The sequence below is a fragment of the Lepidochelys kempii genome, chromosome 7 (assembly GCF_965140265.1).
Source record: "Lepidochelys kempii isolate rLepKem1 chromosome 7, rLepKem1.hap2, whole genome shotgun sequence".
NCBI lineage: Eukaryota > Metazoa > Chordata > Testudines > Cheloniidae > Lepidochelys > Lepidochelys kempii.
The window spans coordinates 37,405,548-37,426,694 of NC_133262.1; the positions used below are offsets into that span (position 1 = coordinate 37,405,548).

General features: G+C 47.4%; 1 protein-coding gene across 1 annotated transcript in view; it reads right to left on the reverse strand.

The window, feature by feature from the left end:
* LOC140914442 (haloacid dehalogenase-like hydrolase domain-containing 5) overlaps nucleotides 1-21,147 on the reverse strand; it is a 49,556-nt gene that overhangs the window by 11,573 nt on the left and 16,836 nt on the right. Inside the window, exons 2-4 of the mRNA XM_073352225.1 lie at nucleotides 7,384-7,590; nucleotides 5,982-6,094; nucleotides 1,693-1,786 (exon numbers count right to left, since the gene is read on the reverse strand). Coding sequence (XP_073208326.1) covers nucleotides 1,693-1,786; nucleotides 5,982-6,094; nucleotides 7,384-7,590 — 414 coding nt within the window. The remainder of the gene's footprint in view (nucleotides 1-1,692; nucleotides 1,787-5,981; nucleotides 6,095-7,383; nucleotides 7,591-21,147) is intronic.

Here is a 21,147-nt window from a genome sequence, read left to right on the forward strand (position 1 = left end):
TGATAATCCAAACAAAATTTCAGATCAGGTCAATCAAAACATTTCATGTTGATAGTTTCAAAATGTTTTGGTTTCAATCTTTTAATTAAGACCTTTAATTTACGCTAACAAGTATAAATTAACATTTCAAAACAAAAGTTTTGACAAAAAACAAATCTTTCATTTAGAAAATGTTAAAATGGGATATTTTGATAGTTTCAGTACTTTTTGCCAAAAAATAAAATTGGGAGATTCATCCAAAATGACCCTTCCCCACTATCAGTTTTGGTTTAGACAAATCTGCATTTTCCAACAAAATACATTTCATTGGAAAATTCCTGACCAGTTCTACTAGTCATAACCTAGATTTAAAGGAAACAGATCGAGCAGGATGAATAGGAGGAGACTGAGGGAGAATCACCTGAAAAGAACATTTTGGAGAACTGTTAGTATAGCTCCAATTTTTGCTAAAGAAGTAAATATTTAGATATTCGCAGCCTATTAAAATTAAAGTAAGATTGTTGAGTTTAAAAAAAAAAATTTTTTAAAAGAGAAAAAATACTTCAAACAATTAAATGTGCAAGGGAAACACTGTTACACAAGGAAACTCCCAAGAAACTTCAAGAAAGGAGAGAAGGAATTTATTTTTGACAGAGGAATTTCAGACAGTGTACCCCAAATATTAAGGAACTAGCCTAAAAAGATTCTTTAGTCTGAGAAACTACAAAGAAGAATACTATTTAAAAAAAAGAGAAGAGATTTCTTCTGCGAGCTTATGAAAGGTAGTGAATTGAGAGCACTACAAACTGAAGCAGCGCTCCATTTACCTACAAGTTTCCTTACCAATGTGCCTCCATCTCACAGGTTGTACTACAGCAATGACACTGAAGTAAATTTATGAAGAGAATCCATTGCAGCAAATTCAGAAATCTTGGGAAATGGTACTGGCTTAATGCTGGATCCCTGTGCTGAGGCAGCTATGCATGCAGTCACAGCTAGGGATCTGGCAATCCACAAGAAGAAACAATTCATATAGCAAGCCTAGGATCCTAATGCCTGAAGTTCAGCGTGAAAGGGAAATTCAGCAGAAATACAAACACACTCTTATGTATGCCTGTGTATCTGTTTTGATATATTTTAGTTAATACGATAGATAAGCAAACAGTTCCTCTGGAGAGAATGCAACTGTTTGCAAAACATTAATGTACAATCAAAGCAACACCACACCTTAGCAGTAGTAACTTGCCACTACTGACACATTCTTATGGGAGCTGGGGGGGAAGTTACCTCTCCATCTCCCTTAGATAACTGGTAGACTTTCCAAAGCAGCAGATTTGTCAGGCAACTGCATTAAATCCAAAGTTTTGCCTGTTTTCCTCAATATTAGATAGATCAAAGACTGTAATGCAACACTTTTTTCAAGTCAACCAATTAAAAAATGCCCTAGACTTTATACTGGAAAGTCAATGTGAACTTCAATAAAAGTACTGGCCAAGCTGACTTGTTAGACAAGTATACTGAATAGCTTTTTTAAGTGTTGCAGAGAAACAAGTACATCAGTAGAACTCATGAAGTCAAAGTCAAAAACATATTACAAAATGGAATAAACTAAAAAGCCAATTTTGTGATTTTATACTAAGAAGAAATCTTCAAAAGTAGAATGTCAGCCAATGAACAGACACAGAAAGGTTTCAACATAAATCATGCACTCACCAAAACTTTAGGCCGTCTGTCATGGTCAACCATATCCAGCAATGGGTATGTCTCACGCAGTATATCAATGGTAATAGGTTGACAAAAACCCAGACTGGGAAAGCACCAGTTAAGGATCCAAAAATACTTATTTGTACAGCTTACCAGATTTTAAAAGTGTGTGAAGTCAATAAATTCTATCATATAAAGTTTACAATGCTGGCAAAGCAAGTCACATATCAATGAGCCTGACTGTTCGTGTATGAAATAGATAAAATATTTCATATACAAAACTGGGTTTTGTCCTTCAGATCTACTGTGAGAATTCTCAGATTGAAAGTAATAGTAGAAACTAGGGCTGTCAAGCGATTAAAAAAATTAATCGCGATTAATCGCACTGTTCAACAATAATAGAATAGCTTTTTTACTTAAATATTTTTGGATGTTTTCTACATTTTCAAATATATTGATTCCAATTACAACACAGAATACAAAGTGTACAATGTTCACTCTATTTTTGATTACAAATATTTGCACTGTAAAAAACAAAAGAAATAGCATTTTTCAATTCACCTAATACAAGTACTGAAGTGCAATCTCTTTATAATGAAAGTTGAACTTACAAATGTACAATTATGTAATAAAAAATAACTGCATTCAAAAATAAAACAACGTAATACTTGAGAGCCTACAAGTCCACTCAGTTCTATTTCAGCCAATTACTCAGACAAACAAGTTTGGTTATAATTTGCAGGAGACAATGCTGCAAATTATTCTTGTTTAAAATGTCACCTGAAAGTAAGAACAGGTGTTCGCATGGCATTGTTGTAGCCGGCGACACAAGATATTTATGTGCCAGATGTGCTAAAGATCCCTATTTCCCTTCATGCTTCAACCACCATTCCAGAGGACATGCATCCATGCTGATGACAGGTTCTGCTCGATGATCCAAAGCAGAGCAGACCAACGCATGTTCATTTTCCTTATCTGAGTCAGATACCACCAGCAGAAGGCTGATTTTCTTTTTTGGTGGTTCAGGTTCTGTAGTTTCCACATTGGAGTGTTGCTCTTTTTAGACATCTGAAAGCATGCTCCACACCTTGTCCCTCTCAGATTTTGAACGGCACTTCAGATTCTTAAACCTAGGGTTGAGTGCTGTAGCTATTTTTAGAAATCTCACATTGGTACCTCCTTTGCGTTTTGTCAAATCTGCTGTGAAAGTGTTCTTAAAATGAACAACATGTGCTGGGTCATCATCCGAGACTGCTAGAACATGAAACATATGGCAGAATGTGAGTAGAACAGAACAGGAGACATACAATTCTCCCCCAAGGAGTTCAGTCACTAATTTAAGTAACGCTTTTTTTTTTTTTTTTAAACGAGCATCATCAGCATGGAAGCACATCCTCTGGAATGGTGGCCGAAACATGAAGGGGCATATAAATGTTCAGCACACCTGGCACGTAAATACCTTGCAATGCCGACTACAAAAGTGCCATGCGAACGCTTGTTCTTACTTCAGGTGATACTGTAAATAAGCAGGCAACAGTATTTCCCGTAAATGTAAACAAACTTGTTTGTCTTAGTGATTGGCTGAACAAGGGACTGAGTGGCCTTGTAGGATGTAAAGTTTTACTTTGTTTTGTTTTTGAGTGCAGTTATGCAACAACAACAAAAAATCTACATCTGTAAGTTACACTTTCACAATAAAGAGATTACACTACAATACTTGTATTAGGTGAATTGAAAAAAAATTTCTTTTATCATTTTTACAGTGCAAATATTTGTAAGAAAAAATAATATAATAAAGTAAACACTGTACACTTTGTATTCTGTGTTGTAATAGAAATCAATATATTTGAAAATGTAGAAAAACATCCGAAAATATTTAATACATTTCAATTGGTGTTCTATTGTTTAACAGTGCGACCAATTGCGAATAATTTTTTAAATCGCAATTAATTTTTTTGAGTTAATCACGTGAGTTAACTACGATTATTCAACACACCTAGTAAAAACAGTTAACCTGTGTTGTTCAGATCCTCAATGATAGCACAGGTAAGGAAAGAAACCACCACACTTGCCATATCTTTCTTATCTTTGTTTAAAGAGAAACATAAATGAGTTAATCAAAAATCAAGGCAACACCAGTTAAATACGCATTCTAAAATTGTTAATCAGTTGCAAAAACAGTTTGGCTATTTCTGTAGTTAAATTACCGTCTACAAGTATTTAAAATAAGCAATTCACTGCTTCTTAGGAAGGAATGGAAAGGAGGAAGAAAGGGGAAAGAGCAATGTCACCTATGTTGAAAAAGAATTTTTTTAATTTGTGTAGCAATGCACTTAAATGGAGACAAATCCCATTAATTTCAACCCTAGTTAATCAAAAACAAAGTTTAATTTGCGTAAAAGCAGCACATAGTTTCTACACTCAATACTAAATGGACTTCCTTTCATAATTCATGTGACAGCACAGAAGAAGTGATAAAAATGTTTAACAATTGAAAATTAAATGATCAGAATTTGTTTCTTTCAGAACTATCATCTCAGTCACATGTTAAAGTTATACTATCCGGTGTAAAGATATTATCTAATCATACCTGAGGTTTATACTGTAGATTACATAGATTTTCAAATTCAGTCTTGTACAATATCCAACACGCATGGTTTCTTAATATCTACTCTCTCTCTGCCAGATCCAGACAAGTAAACTAATCCCTCATGTACATGTCATATTTCCCAACATTTGTAGTAAGTACTAAAAAGAATACAAACATCCATGCTCAGCGTCCCCCCATTAGATCTCATTTTAATTGAATATTAGTAACTTTTGTTACCCGAAATTGGGCCAGCTAGTAAGCTTAGGGAGGACGAATGACCCACCAGAGTTTGGCAGAAAGCAGTACGTTTATTATATTGATAGCTAAGCTCAAAAGAAGGGGCGATGGGGGCGGGGCGGCACACTCACATACGCTCCCAGGACAAGCTCAGCACTGGAGATGTCAGGATTCTTCAAGGTAAGTGTCCCACAGTGCAGCGATGGATGGTGCAATGAAGGTAAGTCTTCCCAAGGCACGATGGAATGCAATGTGGTGAACCACTGGCCAGCCGATCCGGGCGAAGGGCCTTCATGGGAGATACAAGCTTGTGAGTGCACTCCTGAGCACATGGCCCCTTCCCCTTTTAAGGACTTGCTCCTCATGGCCTGCGACTAGAGATGACTTGTCCGCATCTGGTTGGTCACACTCCACCTTGGGCAGTGTCCATGCAGTGTCTATGCACTGGGTGTGTGATCGCTGCCTAATTAGAGTGCCAGACACCTTGTCTACCTGGGAGCTCTTCTGATCTTCCAGCTGTTCAAGCAGCCCATTCATTCCACAAGCATTCCAGGAGAGAGGAGGAGGGGGAAAGACACTTCACAGGTATTCAAAGAGGGAGAGGAGACAAAAGTGGGGGGGAAGTGTAACAGACCTTTTGAGCATACAGGTTATACATAGCATAGTCACACAGAGCATACAGATCACTGCTGCTCCTACAACACCTTTCACATCTCAAAATCTGTAGAAACATTTGACCTTTACAGTGTTAGGCATTAGTCATGTTTTACTATACCTCTTCATGACAGAACAGGTAAAATGCACACTAATATATTACTAATTTTTAATGAGACACTATAGCAGGACATTAGTTGACATAGAAGATAGTGTTCATTATTATGTCAGTTTACATTAAATATTAACTATGGGTTCCCAGGAAAAGAAAAAATATAGAGGCAGTTTCAAATTTGAAAATGCAGACTTCACACCAAAAAGCCCATTTCTGCTTTTTTTTAAAAAAAAAATATTCAAGTTAACAAAAACAATTTCATTCATGAACTGGTATAACCTGAGACAAGTGGCCCAGCAAATTTGTTAGGCTCTGTAAAGTGAGGCTCTATAAACTGATTTTAGACATATTACATCATCTGTTAAATAGCATTATGTCATCTCAAGACTCATCCCTGAAGCAGTCAAAACCCTTAAGCTGTGATTTGTCGCTTTCATTTAAGTTTTAGGCCAGGATGAGAAAATATTCCTTAAACATATACAATAGTAAGTGGAAAAAAAATTGGAGGGTATTACACCAGAACATCAATTTCATTACTTTTCAATGTAGGAGGTGAACATTGTGTTAGGATTCCCTCACTCTCTAAAATACACCATGTACTTTTGCCCAAGTGACAGATGGCCTTTACCTGTTCTACATGATAATCTGAACTGGCTGAATGAAAGTACTTAAAAGCAGAAAACGTACTTTTCACAAGGATACTATTTGGCAATATCAAGAAGTGGTCCTTGCCCAGACACCAGAACGCATTTGTCATGGTAACGTTTGAACATCCGTAAAGGACTATGAGACATCACAACTTGGTCTTGTGAAATCTGTTTGGGATAAAATAAGAATTTGGTATTGCTTTCAAATCATCTTTGTCTTTGCTACTTTTAATGTATTTCAGTCTGTTAACCAAAAGTCACTAAAGAAAATATGCCTCCCCACCTCTGCTACAATCATCATTCAATTAGTTCCCAAATTTCCTAGCCAGAATACTGTATGATACATGGTGTATGATACATGGTGGAAAAAGCCTTCTGAGTCTTAGCTTACAAATGCACACAGCAAGCCTCCATTTTAGCGTACAGAATTCCTGTATTCAGCATGGGCACAAATCATATTTTTCCCTCCTGGGTCTGCACAATCATCAAATTGAGACACCATTAATAGACTGAACATGGAATCTCTGGACTCAGAAATGCCTTATTTCTAATCCTGGATCTGTCACTAGATTGCTGTGTGGGCCATGCTACGTCACTACACTACTCTGTCTTAGTGTCAATATCCTGTCCTTGAGTAAGTGAATTTCTAACTAAATGATCTGTAATATTTTAGGATATTATTTTATTCGTAAATATATATTGCCCATGGCACCTATTGAAATGAGGATCACTATAGAGTGAAAAAATCTTGCTCTAAACTTTAAACATTGATCTTAGCAGGATTCAAACACCCAGCCCTTGACTCACAATACGCACTTTAACCCCATGAAGAAAAGGAGTACTTGTGGCACCTTAGAGACTAACCAATTTATTTGAGCATAAGCTTTCATGAGCTACAGCTCACTTCATCGGATGCATACTGTGGAAACTGCAGAAAACATTATATACACAGAGATCATGAAACAATACCTCCTCCCACCCCACTCTCCTGCTGGTAATAGCTTATTTAAAGTGCCCACTCCTTCTTGTATCATATACCAGGACAGAAGTGTTTCACATTCAAGAGAGAGGAAGGAGGTAGGAGCAAGATATCATCTTGGATGTTGATGTCCCTGCGGGAGACCAGTTTGCATGAGCAGAATTTCATGCCAGCAGGAGATAGAGCTACTAGTGTGGAACTCTTAGGGGGATAATTACTACCAAAATAGTAACGTACCCTTTGATATTCAGAAATACCATTGGGAGTAGTTAGTAATAATAATACTTTGCACTTCTATAGTTCCTTCCAACCAAAGATTTCAAAAGGCTTTACAAAATATCTGATTTTCTCTTATGCAAAAAAGAAAACCAGAAGATGGTTAACTGAACGCTGAAATGCATTTAATGCAAGATCCTCCCCCCGTTACATTTCCTCTAACAACATTTTGAAACCTTTAAAAGAAGTTTACATTACTCACAGGCACTCCCAAAATATGAGACAACTGATCAGCTTTCTTCTGGCGAAGGCAGTTTCCTGCATTGGTGACAAATACTACAGGCACCAATAACTGTCCCTGAGAATTAACTAGCTTTTTAAAGGCTTTTTGTGCCGCAGGAATTGGAGTCTTTCCTCGTACCAGTACCCCATCAATGTCGAAGAGAAAGCCAAAGGTAGGTATGTTGGGCTGTAACAAGAAAAAATATGTAATTATTTCCATCACTGCACACATTCAATAAAGCTTAGATACAAACCAAGAAAAGCTGTGAGACCACCTGGAGTTCTGTGAATGGGTCATCTCATTCCATGCACCAGGTGCAACACAGATAAAACCAGACACTGCAACATATCTTATGGTTATGGGAACACAACTGCCAAAGTTAGGGGTGCAAAAAATTTTCCCTATCCCAAGCCCCTTTTTACTGCCCAAATAACTGTGACCTCCCTAGGGATTCTTACAAATAAGAATAAGTTTCAAAATACTTCAGAACATTGGCCCAAATTCAGCAAAACTGGTACAAGGAGATGTAAAGTACACATTTCAGAGTCAGTTAGTTTTTTGTGCCAGGGAGAGATATGTTCTCTGTAGAGTGGTGGTGGAAGCCGTGTTTTTTTCCTGATCTGAATATTTATCAGTATTTTGTACGTGTGTCTAATGAGAAGACTGGTGCTTTCCATTACCAACAAAACATAATACAAAGCAAATGTGGTTATCATGGTGGGTGGGCTGTGACTGCAAGTGCAGCAGAGCGTTCATTTTACACAACACTTAGATATTAAATTTTCCCTTGTGATGTTCGATACACCCGGTTTCCAGGCACATTAAACTATAGCAGGGGTTCTCAAACTTCATTGCACTGCGACCCCCTTCTGGCAACAAAAATGACTACATGGCCCCAGAAGTGGGGACCTCACCACCTCGGGGGGAGGGATAGCTCAGTGGTTTGAGCATTGGCCTGCTAAACCCAGGGTTGTGAGTTCAATCCTTGAGGGGGCCATTTAGGGATCTGGGGCAAAAATTGGGGATTGGACCTGCTTCAAGCAGGGGGTTGGACTAGATGACCTCCTGAGGTCCCTTCCAACCCTAACCTTCTATGATTCAGCCCCAGGCAGGGGGACTTGTAACCTAAGCCCTATCACTCAGGCCTGAAGCCCTAGGGCTCTGGCTTTGGCCCCAGGCCCCAGCAAGTCTAAACCAGCCCTCACGACCCCATTAAAACAGGGCTGGGACCCACTTTGGGGTCTTGACCCAGTTTGAGAACCACTGAATTATAGCTTAACAGGGCTCCTCCTTCTCACACCCCACTCCAGCAAGTGCTCACCTTCCTGAATGCAAGAAATACTGTATTATAGGAGGAACTAGTAGGGTAGCCTATTAAGGTTGCCCAGCACTTCTCATTACAAGACCCTATTTTCCATTGCTAATAACTTTGCCAGCCTTTAACCATTTGGGCTGAAGTTTCCCATGCTGGGTGTCTGCTGCAGACAGAAGCTTTTGGAAAATTTCACACAAAACGATTCAGCCATTGCAAGGAGGAGGCTGGAGAAAAATATGTTTTATTCATGTTAAAAACGTTCTGAAGACTCTCTCTTTGAACAACTCTAGCACCTTCCTGCTTTTGAGCAGGGACTTGAAATTTGGCAGGGGGTGGCCGTTGTATCAGGGATGAGCCTTTTGCTGTCTCTTTGAAAAAGTGTCCAAATTTGGCCAAGTTACAAGCTTTTGAAAAACTGCAGTTCACACATGCTCAGATTTTAGCAGCTAAAATCTGAAAAGTGTCCTCCCTGAGCATGCTCCATCCCCTCATAGTGCCTGTGTATAAGATGACTGCATATCCATCATCCCCACACAGTGATGGAGCATACTCCCTCCAGCCCAGGACTATAGGGATAAAGCCAGACTTCCTCTGAAATGGTTGCTTGGGGCTGGGCACAGGAACTGAGAGCAGGGAGACTGTCTCATCCTGTGCTCTCACTGACACCCAGAAAGCATCTGATTCAAATGCAAAGGGGAAAGAAGCCAGATTAGAGGGAAGGGAAAAGACTAGACTGGGACTGAAACAAATACTCCTGAGTCTCTAGATTCCTCTGCTGTCAGTAAATCTGGGTGAAATCCATGACTAAGTGTGTATCTCATCACCTTCTAGTTCATATGCATTATGATCATATAATTAAAGACTATCATACTATTGGATGTAGCAAAGGAGGCCGTTATCTGTAGGATCCTTTCCTTATCTGTTGTAGAAATTGGAAGATATGTCGTGAATGAGGCAGGGGATTGCAGGAAGAGAAAGGATGGTCTCATGACTAAGGCAGCTGAATGTTGTATAGCAGAGGCAGGTCTAGAATCCAGTTCTCCAAGACAAGTCACATAAATCAATTTTTTCTACAGGTGATCACTAATGGCATTCCTCATTTTTTGGATGCCCAAACTTGCTATCTGGGGTCTGATCTGCAGAAGTGATGCACACTCACAGCTGAAGTCAACAGGAGTGTGCTCTGAACATATGAACTACTATATAAATACCAAGTACTGAAAAATCATGTCCTAGGCATCTGAAAATTGAGCAAACAAAATTAGTGGAAACTTTTTACATTCATCTCTGTGCTTCAATTCTTCATCTGTAAAATGGGGATAATACCACACACCCCCTTCCTCTCACATGGGTGTTGCGAAAATAAATTCATTCACATTTCTGAAGCACTCAGATACTGTAGTGATAAGCAGCATAGAATAGCCCATGAGAAGGTAAAGCAAAGTGTGAATATCATACAGTAAATAAGGCATAGGACCACACACTGAACAATGAAGATATTCAATATTTTGAACACCTGCTCTTTAAATGAGCACTGTCCATCCTCTGCACGGAACGAGGAAGGAGTTTATAATGTAATTACAAGACAATCAAAATGCACATGCAAGAAGGCATTTCCTAACTTTTGAGGGTTTGACTTTAAAAAATGTTCTTTTAAGATAGGGTGGCTTTTGGTTTGGGGTTTTTTTTCTTTTGTTAATTGTATTTAACTAGGCATGAGCTGTTTATTTTTTAAAAAAAAAATCAAAAGATTTTCTTGTTGTTAAGAATTCATACTTCTCCACCCAGAGACATTCACTACAATACCATGCTCTCTTCCCTTGGGCTTCTGACCCACAATTTGGGAAATGCTGCCCTAGATAACCACATCTGTTGAGATCCTACTACAAAACTTTCTGATTCTCATACTGTCATCTTTTTAAATGGGAATGTTAAATTCTAGAACTAATATTGGCATAGCACATTGCAGTGCTGTTCTTGAATGAATTCTGCATTTGTTGTATTTGATATAAATTTCAGTACATAATTCCTTGATCTAAAAAGAAAATGGTTTCAGGTGTATTTTTAAGAAGTCATGAAGCCTTACTAAATAACTAATATACTGTAGTTTGATAAATAATGTCGTATTTCTTAATAGGCTGTTCTTTACCTTTTCTGGTGAATGGCAATCTTAATACTGAAAGCTAAGGTGTTAGAATCCTTTCAGTTATGAGCCATATTTTTTTCAATTATGTAAGATTAATTATGAAACCTTTGCTTCATCTCAATATGTACTCTATCTCCTGTGACAGGGTCGGGCCAGATGGCTATAGGAGGGTAACAGAAGGCAGATATATTAGCCCCAGGCTCAGTAGATCCCTTTTCCCTGGGTAAGGTAACAGGGAAGGTTTTTTGTTTTTTTTTGAAATAGAAAAAAAGTTTATTGGTAACGCTTACAGAATTACCAAAGGAAACAAAACAACTATGCAACAAAACAACGCAATCAGAAGGTATAACACAGCAGCTTTCAGGAGGGAGAAGTGTTCAGGCTAGCCTGGGCCCAGAGCCGGGGAGCTTCCTCGACACTCGTGGTCTTCCACCCCCTCGAGTTACCCAGTGCCGCGCCCAGTGTCACTGATCCTCCCTCTCCTGAGAGTGCCCGGTAAGATGGGCACGGCTGCGGGGTGGGCAGTTTAGGGAGGGGGGGGTAGACACCCATGTATTATAGGACCCCTCCTAGATGACAGGAATGATGGTATCCACAGCGGCAACGGCTGGGGCTGGCGTCTCTCGCTTTTCCCCTCAATCAAAGGGTCAGACGGAGGGAACCGGACGGGGTCACCGAGCAGAGAACCCCAGACAGCGCCCACCGCTCCTCGAAGGCTTCAAGGGAGTCGGTGGACGCCGCCCAGAGGAACTCCGCCCGGATACGTGAGTGTACTGAGGATCGGAAAACGGCCCCACAATCGCAGGACGTTTCATGGGCCAACCTCCTCTCTCTGGTTTTATAAATGGCTGTTTTAGCCAAAGCTAAGAGGAGGTTGACCAGAAGATCCCGCGACTTTGTGGGGCCACGGATGGGAAGTGTATAGATAAAAAGGTGGGGGGAAAAATGAAGCCAGAAGCGTAATAGAATATTTGTGAGGAGCCGGAAAAGGGGCTGCAATCTGGCACACTCTAAATACACGTGCGCCAGGGTTTCCCTCACAATACAGAAAGGACAAGTGTCCGAAATGGGGGTAAACCGTGTCAAAAACACGCCCGTGCTCACAGCTCCGTGAAGGAGCCGCCAACTGATGTCCCCGACGGGCCTTGGGACCAGGGTGGAATACAGGCTGGCCCACCGAGGTTGCTCACCCTCCAAAGGTGGCAGGAGATCCCGCCACTTTGTATCGGGGCGGGACACCAGGGTGTGGGCGTGAAGGGTGTGAAGCGTAAGTGTATATAAGTATTTCCGTGAAGCAATTTGAAAGCTAACCGGCTGCAGTGAAAGGGTGAGGGGTTTGTTGGGATCTACGGGGTGGGGGCCCGATGGAAAGGTCCGGCGGGCCTGGGGTAAGGGATGGGCAGGGTGCGCCCTCGCACAAGGCTCGGCTTACATAAGCCCGAGCAGCGGGGGTCAAGGCGGCCTTCACCTCCTGAAGTATGCGCCGGGGGGTACGGAGGCTGGAGAGCCCCATGCGCCGAGCGAGCATCAGGGGATCCAGCCAGTCTCTCCGGTCATAGTCCAGGAGGTCTCCGACCCTCGTAACTTCCACCAGGACCAACCTCTGGCGCACCAAGCGGGACTCCGCCACCTGCACACAGAGCTGGGGGTTGTGTAGCAGGGGCTCCGTGAGGAGATCTGCCCCCACGGTGGTCGCCACGGACCTGGTTGTTAGAAACAATTTCCAGGTCCGGAGGAGGTCCTGGCAGAAGACCGGCTGCCCAGAGAGGTCTCGCGGAAAACCCCTCGGAGAAAGATAAAAGAGCTGCCGGTCATATCGAAGCCCTTGGAAACGGCGCAGGAAGGCGTGCACCAGTATGCTCCACGCCGAACTACTTGCACTATAAAAGAGCCTCTGCAGGGCCTGGAGGCGGAAAACGCGGACCTGAGTGTACAGACACTTCAGGCCCTGCCCTCCTTCCTTCAGGGGTAGATGAAGAACTCCAACAGGGGCCCAGTGCATTCCTGACCAGAAGAACTCTAGAATCAATCTCCGGAGGTGGGTCAGGAAACCCGGGGACGGAGCCAGGGTGTTGAGCCTGTACCAGAGCGTGGACAGGACTAGTTGGTTAAGCACCAGTGCTCTCCCTCGGAGGGAGAGACATCAGAGTAGCCTCGTCCATCTCCGGATCCGCTCTATCACCCCGCCCTCTAAATTTTGCCAGTTCTCCGGCGGGGAAGGATGCGTGGCGGAAAGGTAAACGCCGAGATAGAGCAGTGGACCCGCACTCCACCGGATGGTCTGAAGTGCGGGTGGGAGGGAGCTCACCTGCCGCCAGTCCCCCACTGCCAAGCCAGAGCTCTTGACCCAGTTGACTCGGGCGGAGGAGGCTGCCGAATAGATGGCTTGGCATGCCTCCACTCGCGCCAAGTCGCCCGGGTCCTGGACCACGAGGAGTACGTCATCGGCGTACGCCAACAGGACCAGCCGCAGCTCCGGCTCCCGCAGCACCAACCCTGTCATCCTCCTGCGGAGGAGACAGAGAAAAGGCTCGATCGCCAGAGCATACAACTGGCCCGAGAGGGGGCACCCCTGCCACACTCCTCGCCCGAAGCTGACCGGTTCAGTCAGGGTCCAGTTGAGCCTAACCAAACACTCCGCGGAGGCATACAGCACCCGGAGAAAACTCACAAACTGAGGTCCAAATCCAAACGCCTGCAGAGTGCTCAGGAGGTACCCATGGTCTACTCTATCGAACGCCTTCTCCTGATCAAGAGACAGGAGGGCGAACGATAGACCATCTCTCCGCCCGAGTTCCAAAAGGTCTCGGACTAGAAAGAGGTTGTCAAAAATGCTGCGACCCGGGACAGTATAGGTCTGGTCTGGGTGGACCACGTCCGCCATCACGGACCCTAGCCGCAGCGAGATTGCTTTCGCTACGATTTTGTAATCCGTGCTAAGGAGTGAGACGGGACGCCAGTTTCGTAGATCGCGGAGGTCCCCCTTCTTCGGCAGCAAAGCGAGCACCGCTCGCCTGCATGACAGAGGGAGGACCCCGCTCTGCAAGGACTCAGCCCAGACGGTGACTAGGTCTGGGCCGAGAATGTCCCAGAACGCGCGGTAAAACTCCACGGTCAGCCCGTCCATGCCCGGAGATTTATTGGTGGGCATGCGACGGAGGGCTTCCGAGAACTCGGCCAGGGTGAGAGGCAGCTCTAGTCGGTCTCGGTCGCCCACGCTGACCGTGGGGAGTTCCTCCCAGAGCACCTCGCAAGCGTCAGGATCGGTTGGGTCCGGGGAGAAAAGGCTTGTGTAGAAGTCACGGGCCCTCCCACACATCTCCTCTGGATCCGTGAGGGGGGTGCCGTCTTCCGCAAGAAGGCAGGTGACGTGTTTCTTGGCCCCCCTCGTTTTCTCCAGGGCATAGAAGAAGCGGGAGCCGCGGTCCATCTCCCGAAGGAGGCGGATGCGGGATCGAACGAAGGCACCTCAGGCCCGGTGGTCCTCAAGGGCCCGGAGCTCCTCCCGCTTCTCCCGGCATGCTCCGCAGAGGGACGGGTCCTCGGGATCAGCGGCCAGGTGCCTCTCCATCTCTAAGACCTCCCGTTCCAACTGCTCTATCGCCGCATTTCGCCGTCGGCTGGTGCCCCGAGTGTAGTCACGGCAGAAGAGCTTGGCGCGCACCTTCCCTAGATCCCACCATCGCCGCACCGAGGGAAAGGCACGCCACTGCTCTCGCCAGGCCAACCAAAACTCCCGGAAGGACATCACAAAGCTCTCGTCCTCCAACAGGCTGTTATTAAAGTGCCAATAGGCCGGCCCCGGTCTCTCTGCACGGAGGGAGACCGTTACAGTGACTAAATGATGATCGGAGAATGGGGCCGGCCGAATGGCGGAGGAGTGGGCCTGTGAAAGATGGAAACGGGATAAGTAAATACGGTCCAACCGAGAGTGGTGTGACCGATGGGCCTCCACTCGGACAAAGGTGAACGTGGAGATGTCATCTGGGTGATGGTCACGCCAGACGTCCACTAGGGAGTGATGGTGGACTATCCCTTGGAGAATATTCGCAGCGGCCGGACTCGGTTCGGCCCCTGAGCGGTCCCGTTCCTCGAGGGTGGTGTTAAAGTCCCCTCCCAGGACCAGGCACTCGTGCGAATCCAGGGTGCCGAGAAAGTCGGACACCTGCTGATAAAATTGTGGCCGCCTGGAGCTCATTTGCGGGGCATAGATATTAACAAGATTAACCACGAGCCCCTCCATACGGACTCGAAGGTGCAGCACGTGGCCCGGCATGGCCTCATTGACCCCTAGCACCTCAGGCCGTAGGTTGGGGGAGAATAGGGTTGCCACTCCAGCCTGCCAGGTCGCAAAGTGGCTAAAATATACCCCATCCCCCCACACCAGCCGCCACCTGTCCTCGGCGGCCGGGTCCGTATGGGTCTCCTGCAGGAAAACTACAGAGTACCTCCCCTCCCGAAGGTAAGAGAGCACCTGGGACCTGCGGAGAGCCATCCTACAGCCCCTGGTATTCAGGGTCGCAATAATAAGAGGCTTCATGCGGAGGGCTGGGGGGGTGGGGGCCTCGTATTGGCGGTGGGGTTCAGGGCCCCCGGCGGGTTGCACAGCAACCCATGACCCATCCCGTGGGTGAGTAGATCGCGTCGGAAGCTGCGGGCTCGCTCGTAGGCCGCAGCACCGCGCTTTCCTTGCCCCCTGCCCTCCTTTATAAGGGCCCTTGTGGCCTGGAGGAGTTGATCAAACTCCCCCCATAGCTGAAGAGCCAGCTGTGCCCTATCACAGGCGCCACGGGTATGCTCTAGGAACTTCCGTAGCGCATGCCGCAGCTCATGGGGGGGTGGGGTTACAATTCCCGAGGTATTCCCTGATGGGCCTCTTAATACAGCCTCGTGGTCCGCTAAAGCAGGTAGACAGGGTGCGGACCATCAACGGGGTGTCTGACAGGCTGGGGTTATTAAATTCATTTCACGCCTTGGGGTGGAGGGGGATGGCAGGGGAAAAATTGCCACTCCTAATGGGTCGCGACTAGAAAGTGCAAAGACTGCTCCCTGGGGGGAGTCTGCAAAAGGCGGAAAGGAAATAACCCCAGGGGCGGCATTAACATTGCAGGAGGAGGGACCTTGGGCAGGGGCAGGGGTGGGGGCAGGGGTAAGGCTCTGGGGTGCAGGAGGCAAGCAGCTAAAGGAAAGTGCCTCCTGAGCAGAGTCAAGGGTTAAGGGGTAAGGGGGGGGGCTCCCAATAATGCTAGGTGCTGGCTCCATGGTGGTCTTAGCGGCCATGGCATCAGGTGGTGGACCGCCTTCTGCAGGGTGCTCACCCGGGAAGGCAAATAGGGGGAGGGAGCATGGGGAAAGGGAGGCTGGGGTAAGGCTGCCCAGCTCAAGGCCAGCCGACAGCAAATCATCCCCTCCCTGGGTGACCGGGGTCAAATCTAGGGCCTCAATCTCCGCATACACGGAGGAGAGGCCAACTCCTGCCACCCCGGGGGCCTCTCCTCTAGGGCCTGCCTCAACGGCCGCCTTGGGGTCCGCGGGGGGTTCGGGTAGCGTCCAGGCAGAAGGGGTGTCCTCAGAAGTCTCGGAGGGGAGGGTCTCCCGTGGAGGGGGGATTCTGCCCTCCAATGCCAGTCCGTCTTCCCCTCCCGACACCGGCGGATGGATCTCGCTCGCGGCCGTGGCGGGAGGCTCGATAGCAGTGCCTCCTTTCCTGGTCTTCCGGGGGGCTTCCGCGTCGGGTGGATGCAGCGGAGCTCGAGCCTTCCGCTTGCCTCGCTTCCCCTAGACTAGGGTCCAGCCCTCCATAGCATCATCTGGGGGCTGGTTAGCAGGGGTCGTGTCGGGGGGCGGAGGCGATGGTTTACGGGTTCGGGGAGGTAGCGGTGGGGCAACATGAGGGGCGGGGGCTTCTCCTTGGGGAGGGCCCTCTCTTATACCCGATAATATCCTTGCCACACCCTCCTCCATGGGCTCTATTGGGTTGGTACTAGCAAGGGTGGAAACCCCTTGCTCGCCCGGGCATTGTAGGGAAGGTATCTCTTGGGCCCGGACGGGAGCAGCGATTGGTCGAGTAGGAGGAGGGTTAGTTTCAGGTACTGGGCAGCCAGGGGCGTCGGCAGCGACGAGGCCGATGTCCTGCCGGGTCTCGGGGGTTTCGGGTGCCCCTCCCCCCCGGGCCAAAGGGCAGTCTCTGCGGACATGCCCCGCTGAACGGCAAAGGTAGCACCGGGCCTCTCCGGTAGAATAAAAGACCCGATAGCGGGCTCCCTCGTAGGGGACTAGAAAGGACCCCTCGAGCGCCTCTCCGTCACGCGCCCCTGCCGGTGGTAGAAGCTGCACTTGCTGGCGGAACGAAAAAATGTGACGGAGGGTGGGGTCCTTGCAGCCCAACGGGAGAGGGCTGATGACAGAAACAAGTTTCCCCAGGGTGGAAAGAGCGGGTAACAGGGCAGCATTGGGTAAGAAGGGAGGAACGGAGGTAAGGACGAGGCGAACGCCCAGGTCTTCTAACGGTTCTAGGGGGACAAACACCCCCCCCACCGTCAGGCCCCTCTCCACCGCCTCCTGGGCGGCATCCTCCGAGGCTAAGAAGAAAACGACCTTCCCATACATCTTGGAGGCCGCCACAATAGCCGTCGGTCCTACCACCTTCGCCAACGCCTGTACGTATGTCTCCACGTGGGGCGAGGCGGGCACCAGGAGGCAACGGATGCCGTGCCTCCTGGTCAAGGCGGGGAAAGGGCCTCGGCCGCTGGTGATGGTGGCGGAGGCAGGGGGGGGGCGAGATGACGAGGCGGCAGGCAGGGGGGAGCCCGCTGCCGCCCGGGCATACATCCTGGGGGCCGGGGGAGGGACAATCGCAGAGCTGGTGGAGGGAAACGCTGGGAGGGGTGCCACGGTTGATGACGATGCCGCAGCGGTGGGGGCAGCCCCTGCCATGGAGGGCTCAGTGGTTTTAGCGGGGCCCTTTCCCTTCCACCCGCCCTGGCCCTTCTTGCGAACCGGGGGGGGGGTTCCTAGAATCTGGGGGGGTGGTGGGTGCAGCAGCAGCAGCAATCACCCTGGTGCCTCCTGCTACCGGTGCCCCAGCGGGGGGGTGGCAAGTATCCTAACAATAGTGGTAGGGGGGGGACCTTGGGGGTCGGGCAGGGGTGGTGGTGGGAAAGGGACAACTAATTTTATTAAAGCAGTCTCGCCCCTCTCGTTCCCCGCCATTGCGAGCAGGGAGAGACAGGGAGACACCGGAAGAAGGAGGGGGGAGGGGAAAAAACGGAATAGCCCCTCCTTCCGCTGGCTGCAGACGGGAAGGGAAGAAATGCCGGGGGGGGGGGACTGGGAGGAGGGGCGGGAACAAAATCGGGGCACAGTAATAGGGGCAAGTTGTGGGATAAGCAATCCGGGGGGGGTGCAGACCCACACACGTTTGTCCAAAGAGTCTCGGTTGGTCGGCTGTTAGGTCCGGTCCGGAAGGCAAAGTTCAAAGCGAACAGCTGGATCTGAAGGGAGATGGCAGATTGCCAGCAGGGACAGACGGCGGGGGGGCCGTGACAGTTGTAATAACGATGGGGGAGTAGGGGCACCGATGGATTGGGGGTGGTGGTCTCCACGCCACACCCCCTGTGCCGCCACAAACGCAAGTAGTTACAGTCAAACTCCCCCCCACGAGAGTATAATTCAGAAAGTTACTCAATCTTACGGCCCTCGTCACGATGATTTATATTATTTCTTCTGTCTGCTGAAATCGTCTTCTCCGGCTGTGTTGGCTGTGTTGGCTGTGTTCCAAGGCCTCCGGCATGTTAAGAATGTTGTAAGGTCCGAGCTGCTGGCAAAACGGCTGGGTCTGGGGGTTTCCACTCCCCCCTCCGGACAGCAAAATCGGCAATCTTCCCCCCCCTCCTCCGGGGGCTCAGCTGAGGCAAATAGCTGCGCCCGAAAGCAGGCGTGGGGGGGGGGATGGCTGGCGAAGGACGTAGACGAAAAAAACCACAAAAAATGAAAAGAAAACAAAAAAAGCGTCTGGCCCGGTCGGGGGGGAACTAAGGCAGGTGCAAAAAGTAAGAAAAATCTGGGCCAGGGGGCTTTAGGAAAGAACAGAAAGCAGATAGCTGAGGAGCAAGCAAAAGACGTTCCGTTTCCTAACAGGGAAGGTTCCAGAATAATCAGGAACCTTCTGGAGACAATTCAGACAGGCTGATTAGAACACCTTCAGCCAATCAAGAAGGGGCTAGAATCAATTAAGGCAGGCTAATCAGGGCACCTGGGTTTTAAAAAGGCGCTCACTTCAGTTTGTGGTGTGCGTGTGAGGAGCTGGGAGCAAGAGGCACTAGGAGCTGAGAGTGAGAACGCGGACTGTTGGAGGACTGAGGTGTACAAGCATTATCAGACACCAGGAGGAAGGTCCTGTGGTGAGGATAAAGAAGGTGTTGGGAGGAGGCCATGGGGAAGTAGCCCAGGGAGTTGTAGCTGTCGCACAGCTGTTCCAGGAGGCACTCTAGACAGCTGCATTCCACAGGGTCCTGGGCTGGAACCCGGAGTAGAGGGCGGGCCCGGGTTCCCCCCAAATCCTCCCAACTCCTGGTCAGACACAGGAGGAGTCGACCTGGACTGTGAATTCAGAAAAATGGCCAAGCTGAAGGCTGCCGTGAAGCTCCAAGGCGAGCAAATCCACCAATAAGCGCAAGACCCACCAAGGTAGAGCAGGAATTTTGTCACACTCCCTAAAGCCAATTTTACTCTTTTGGAGGGGAGACAGCTGTTATGTAATTTACAAAAAGAAGAATTTAGGTCAACCAGCAGATCTTCCCTTAATGGATTACTGGCCAAGCACAGGTACAAGAAAGTCCCAAAATCATCTACACATTAGCCTTTAACATCACTGTTGAGAGATTCATTGAATAAGACTCTAATTTGGATTCTAGAAGACTTAAGTAACACTATTAGCTGTGGTTTGAAGAATCCATTTCATTCTGTCAGACAAAGAATGCAGAGAACCAAGAAGTTTCAAGCATGTTTAATAGCACCTTGCATAGAACCACAAACTTGTGATTTTTTAAAAAATTCATCTGCCTTGGCCACTTCATCACCAATATTGCACCTCTGCCAGCTGAAAGGACTACAGCAATGCAATACTGATTTTCAGAATCTAGAAAATGAAGGAAAAACAAAGGGAAAATATATCACAGCTCTTTCACCCCATCTCAAGTGAATGCACCTATACCCTTTACTCTTAAAGGTGAACACCCAGAAGCAGAAGTGAGAATTGTAAACCAAGCAATATGCGATCCAGGGGATAGTGCATCCAGAAGTCTTTTTTGGTTCAGGTTCCATTCTCTCAAACTGAAAGGGAGAAAAGCTGATGGTGTCTGTGGCAAGAACAGAAAAAAAAATGGTGTGTGAAAGGACAAACAGATGCAGGCTGGGAATAGATAAGCTTTCTGAGGCAAGGACTGTCTCTCTGGTATTACTCCTGGGAGAATTTTGCGCCACTGCACACATGCAGAATTCATGTCCAGCGCAGATTTCCCCCCCACAGAAAATACATTCTGCCTGAGAAGTGCTGAAGTTCTGCCTTTCACCCACCAGAGGCTGCTGTGGCACCAGAACAGCCAGCAGCTGGATGCGTTCATCACAGCACCCTGCCACCAAGCCAGGTCAGGACAGACAGAGTGGGGCACCTGGGACTACTAGGAGGTCATGGACTGGGGTTCAGAAGGGTAGTCGGGGAACAGACTGGAACATGGGCTCAGGAGGTAGTGGGGTGACAGCACTGAATCAGGGACTGAATGGGAAGGGTGTTGCAGGACCACATGGAGACAGGGGCAGATGTTCCTGATTGAATGGGAGAGGCTGAGGGTCAGCCAGGGTCTGCATGGGGGAGGTTTCCCAACTCCCTAACACTCCCTCTTCCACCCCTCAAAAAAAACTTATTCCATACTTCTGCCATCTACACCCAACAACCCTCCAGCTTCACTCCCAGGCTCCTTCCCTCTCCCTCAGCTCCTCTGTTACCCTGACTCCCCCAAGCCTGCACACTGCTTTTGTGGGGTGTGGGAAATACATTTCTGTATTGTAGTTTAAATGAATTACTCAAAGTTCTGTATTAATAAGCCTAGTAAGGAATCTATTTGTCAAAAACCTGAATGGTTTTTTTTTTGTCTGTATTGTTACAGACATATTTGCCGACAGGTATTTTGAAATAAATTACCAAAATAATTGAAACTGGTGTGACTATATTGTGCTATTTTGACAAAATATGCAGAATTTTAAAATCTTGTGCACAGAATTT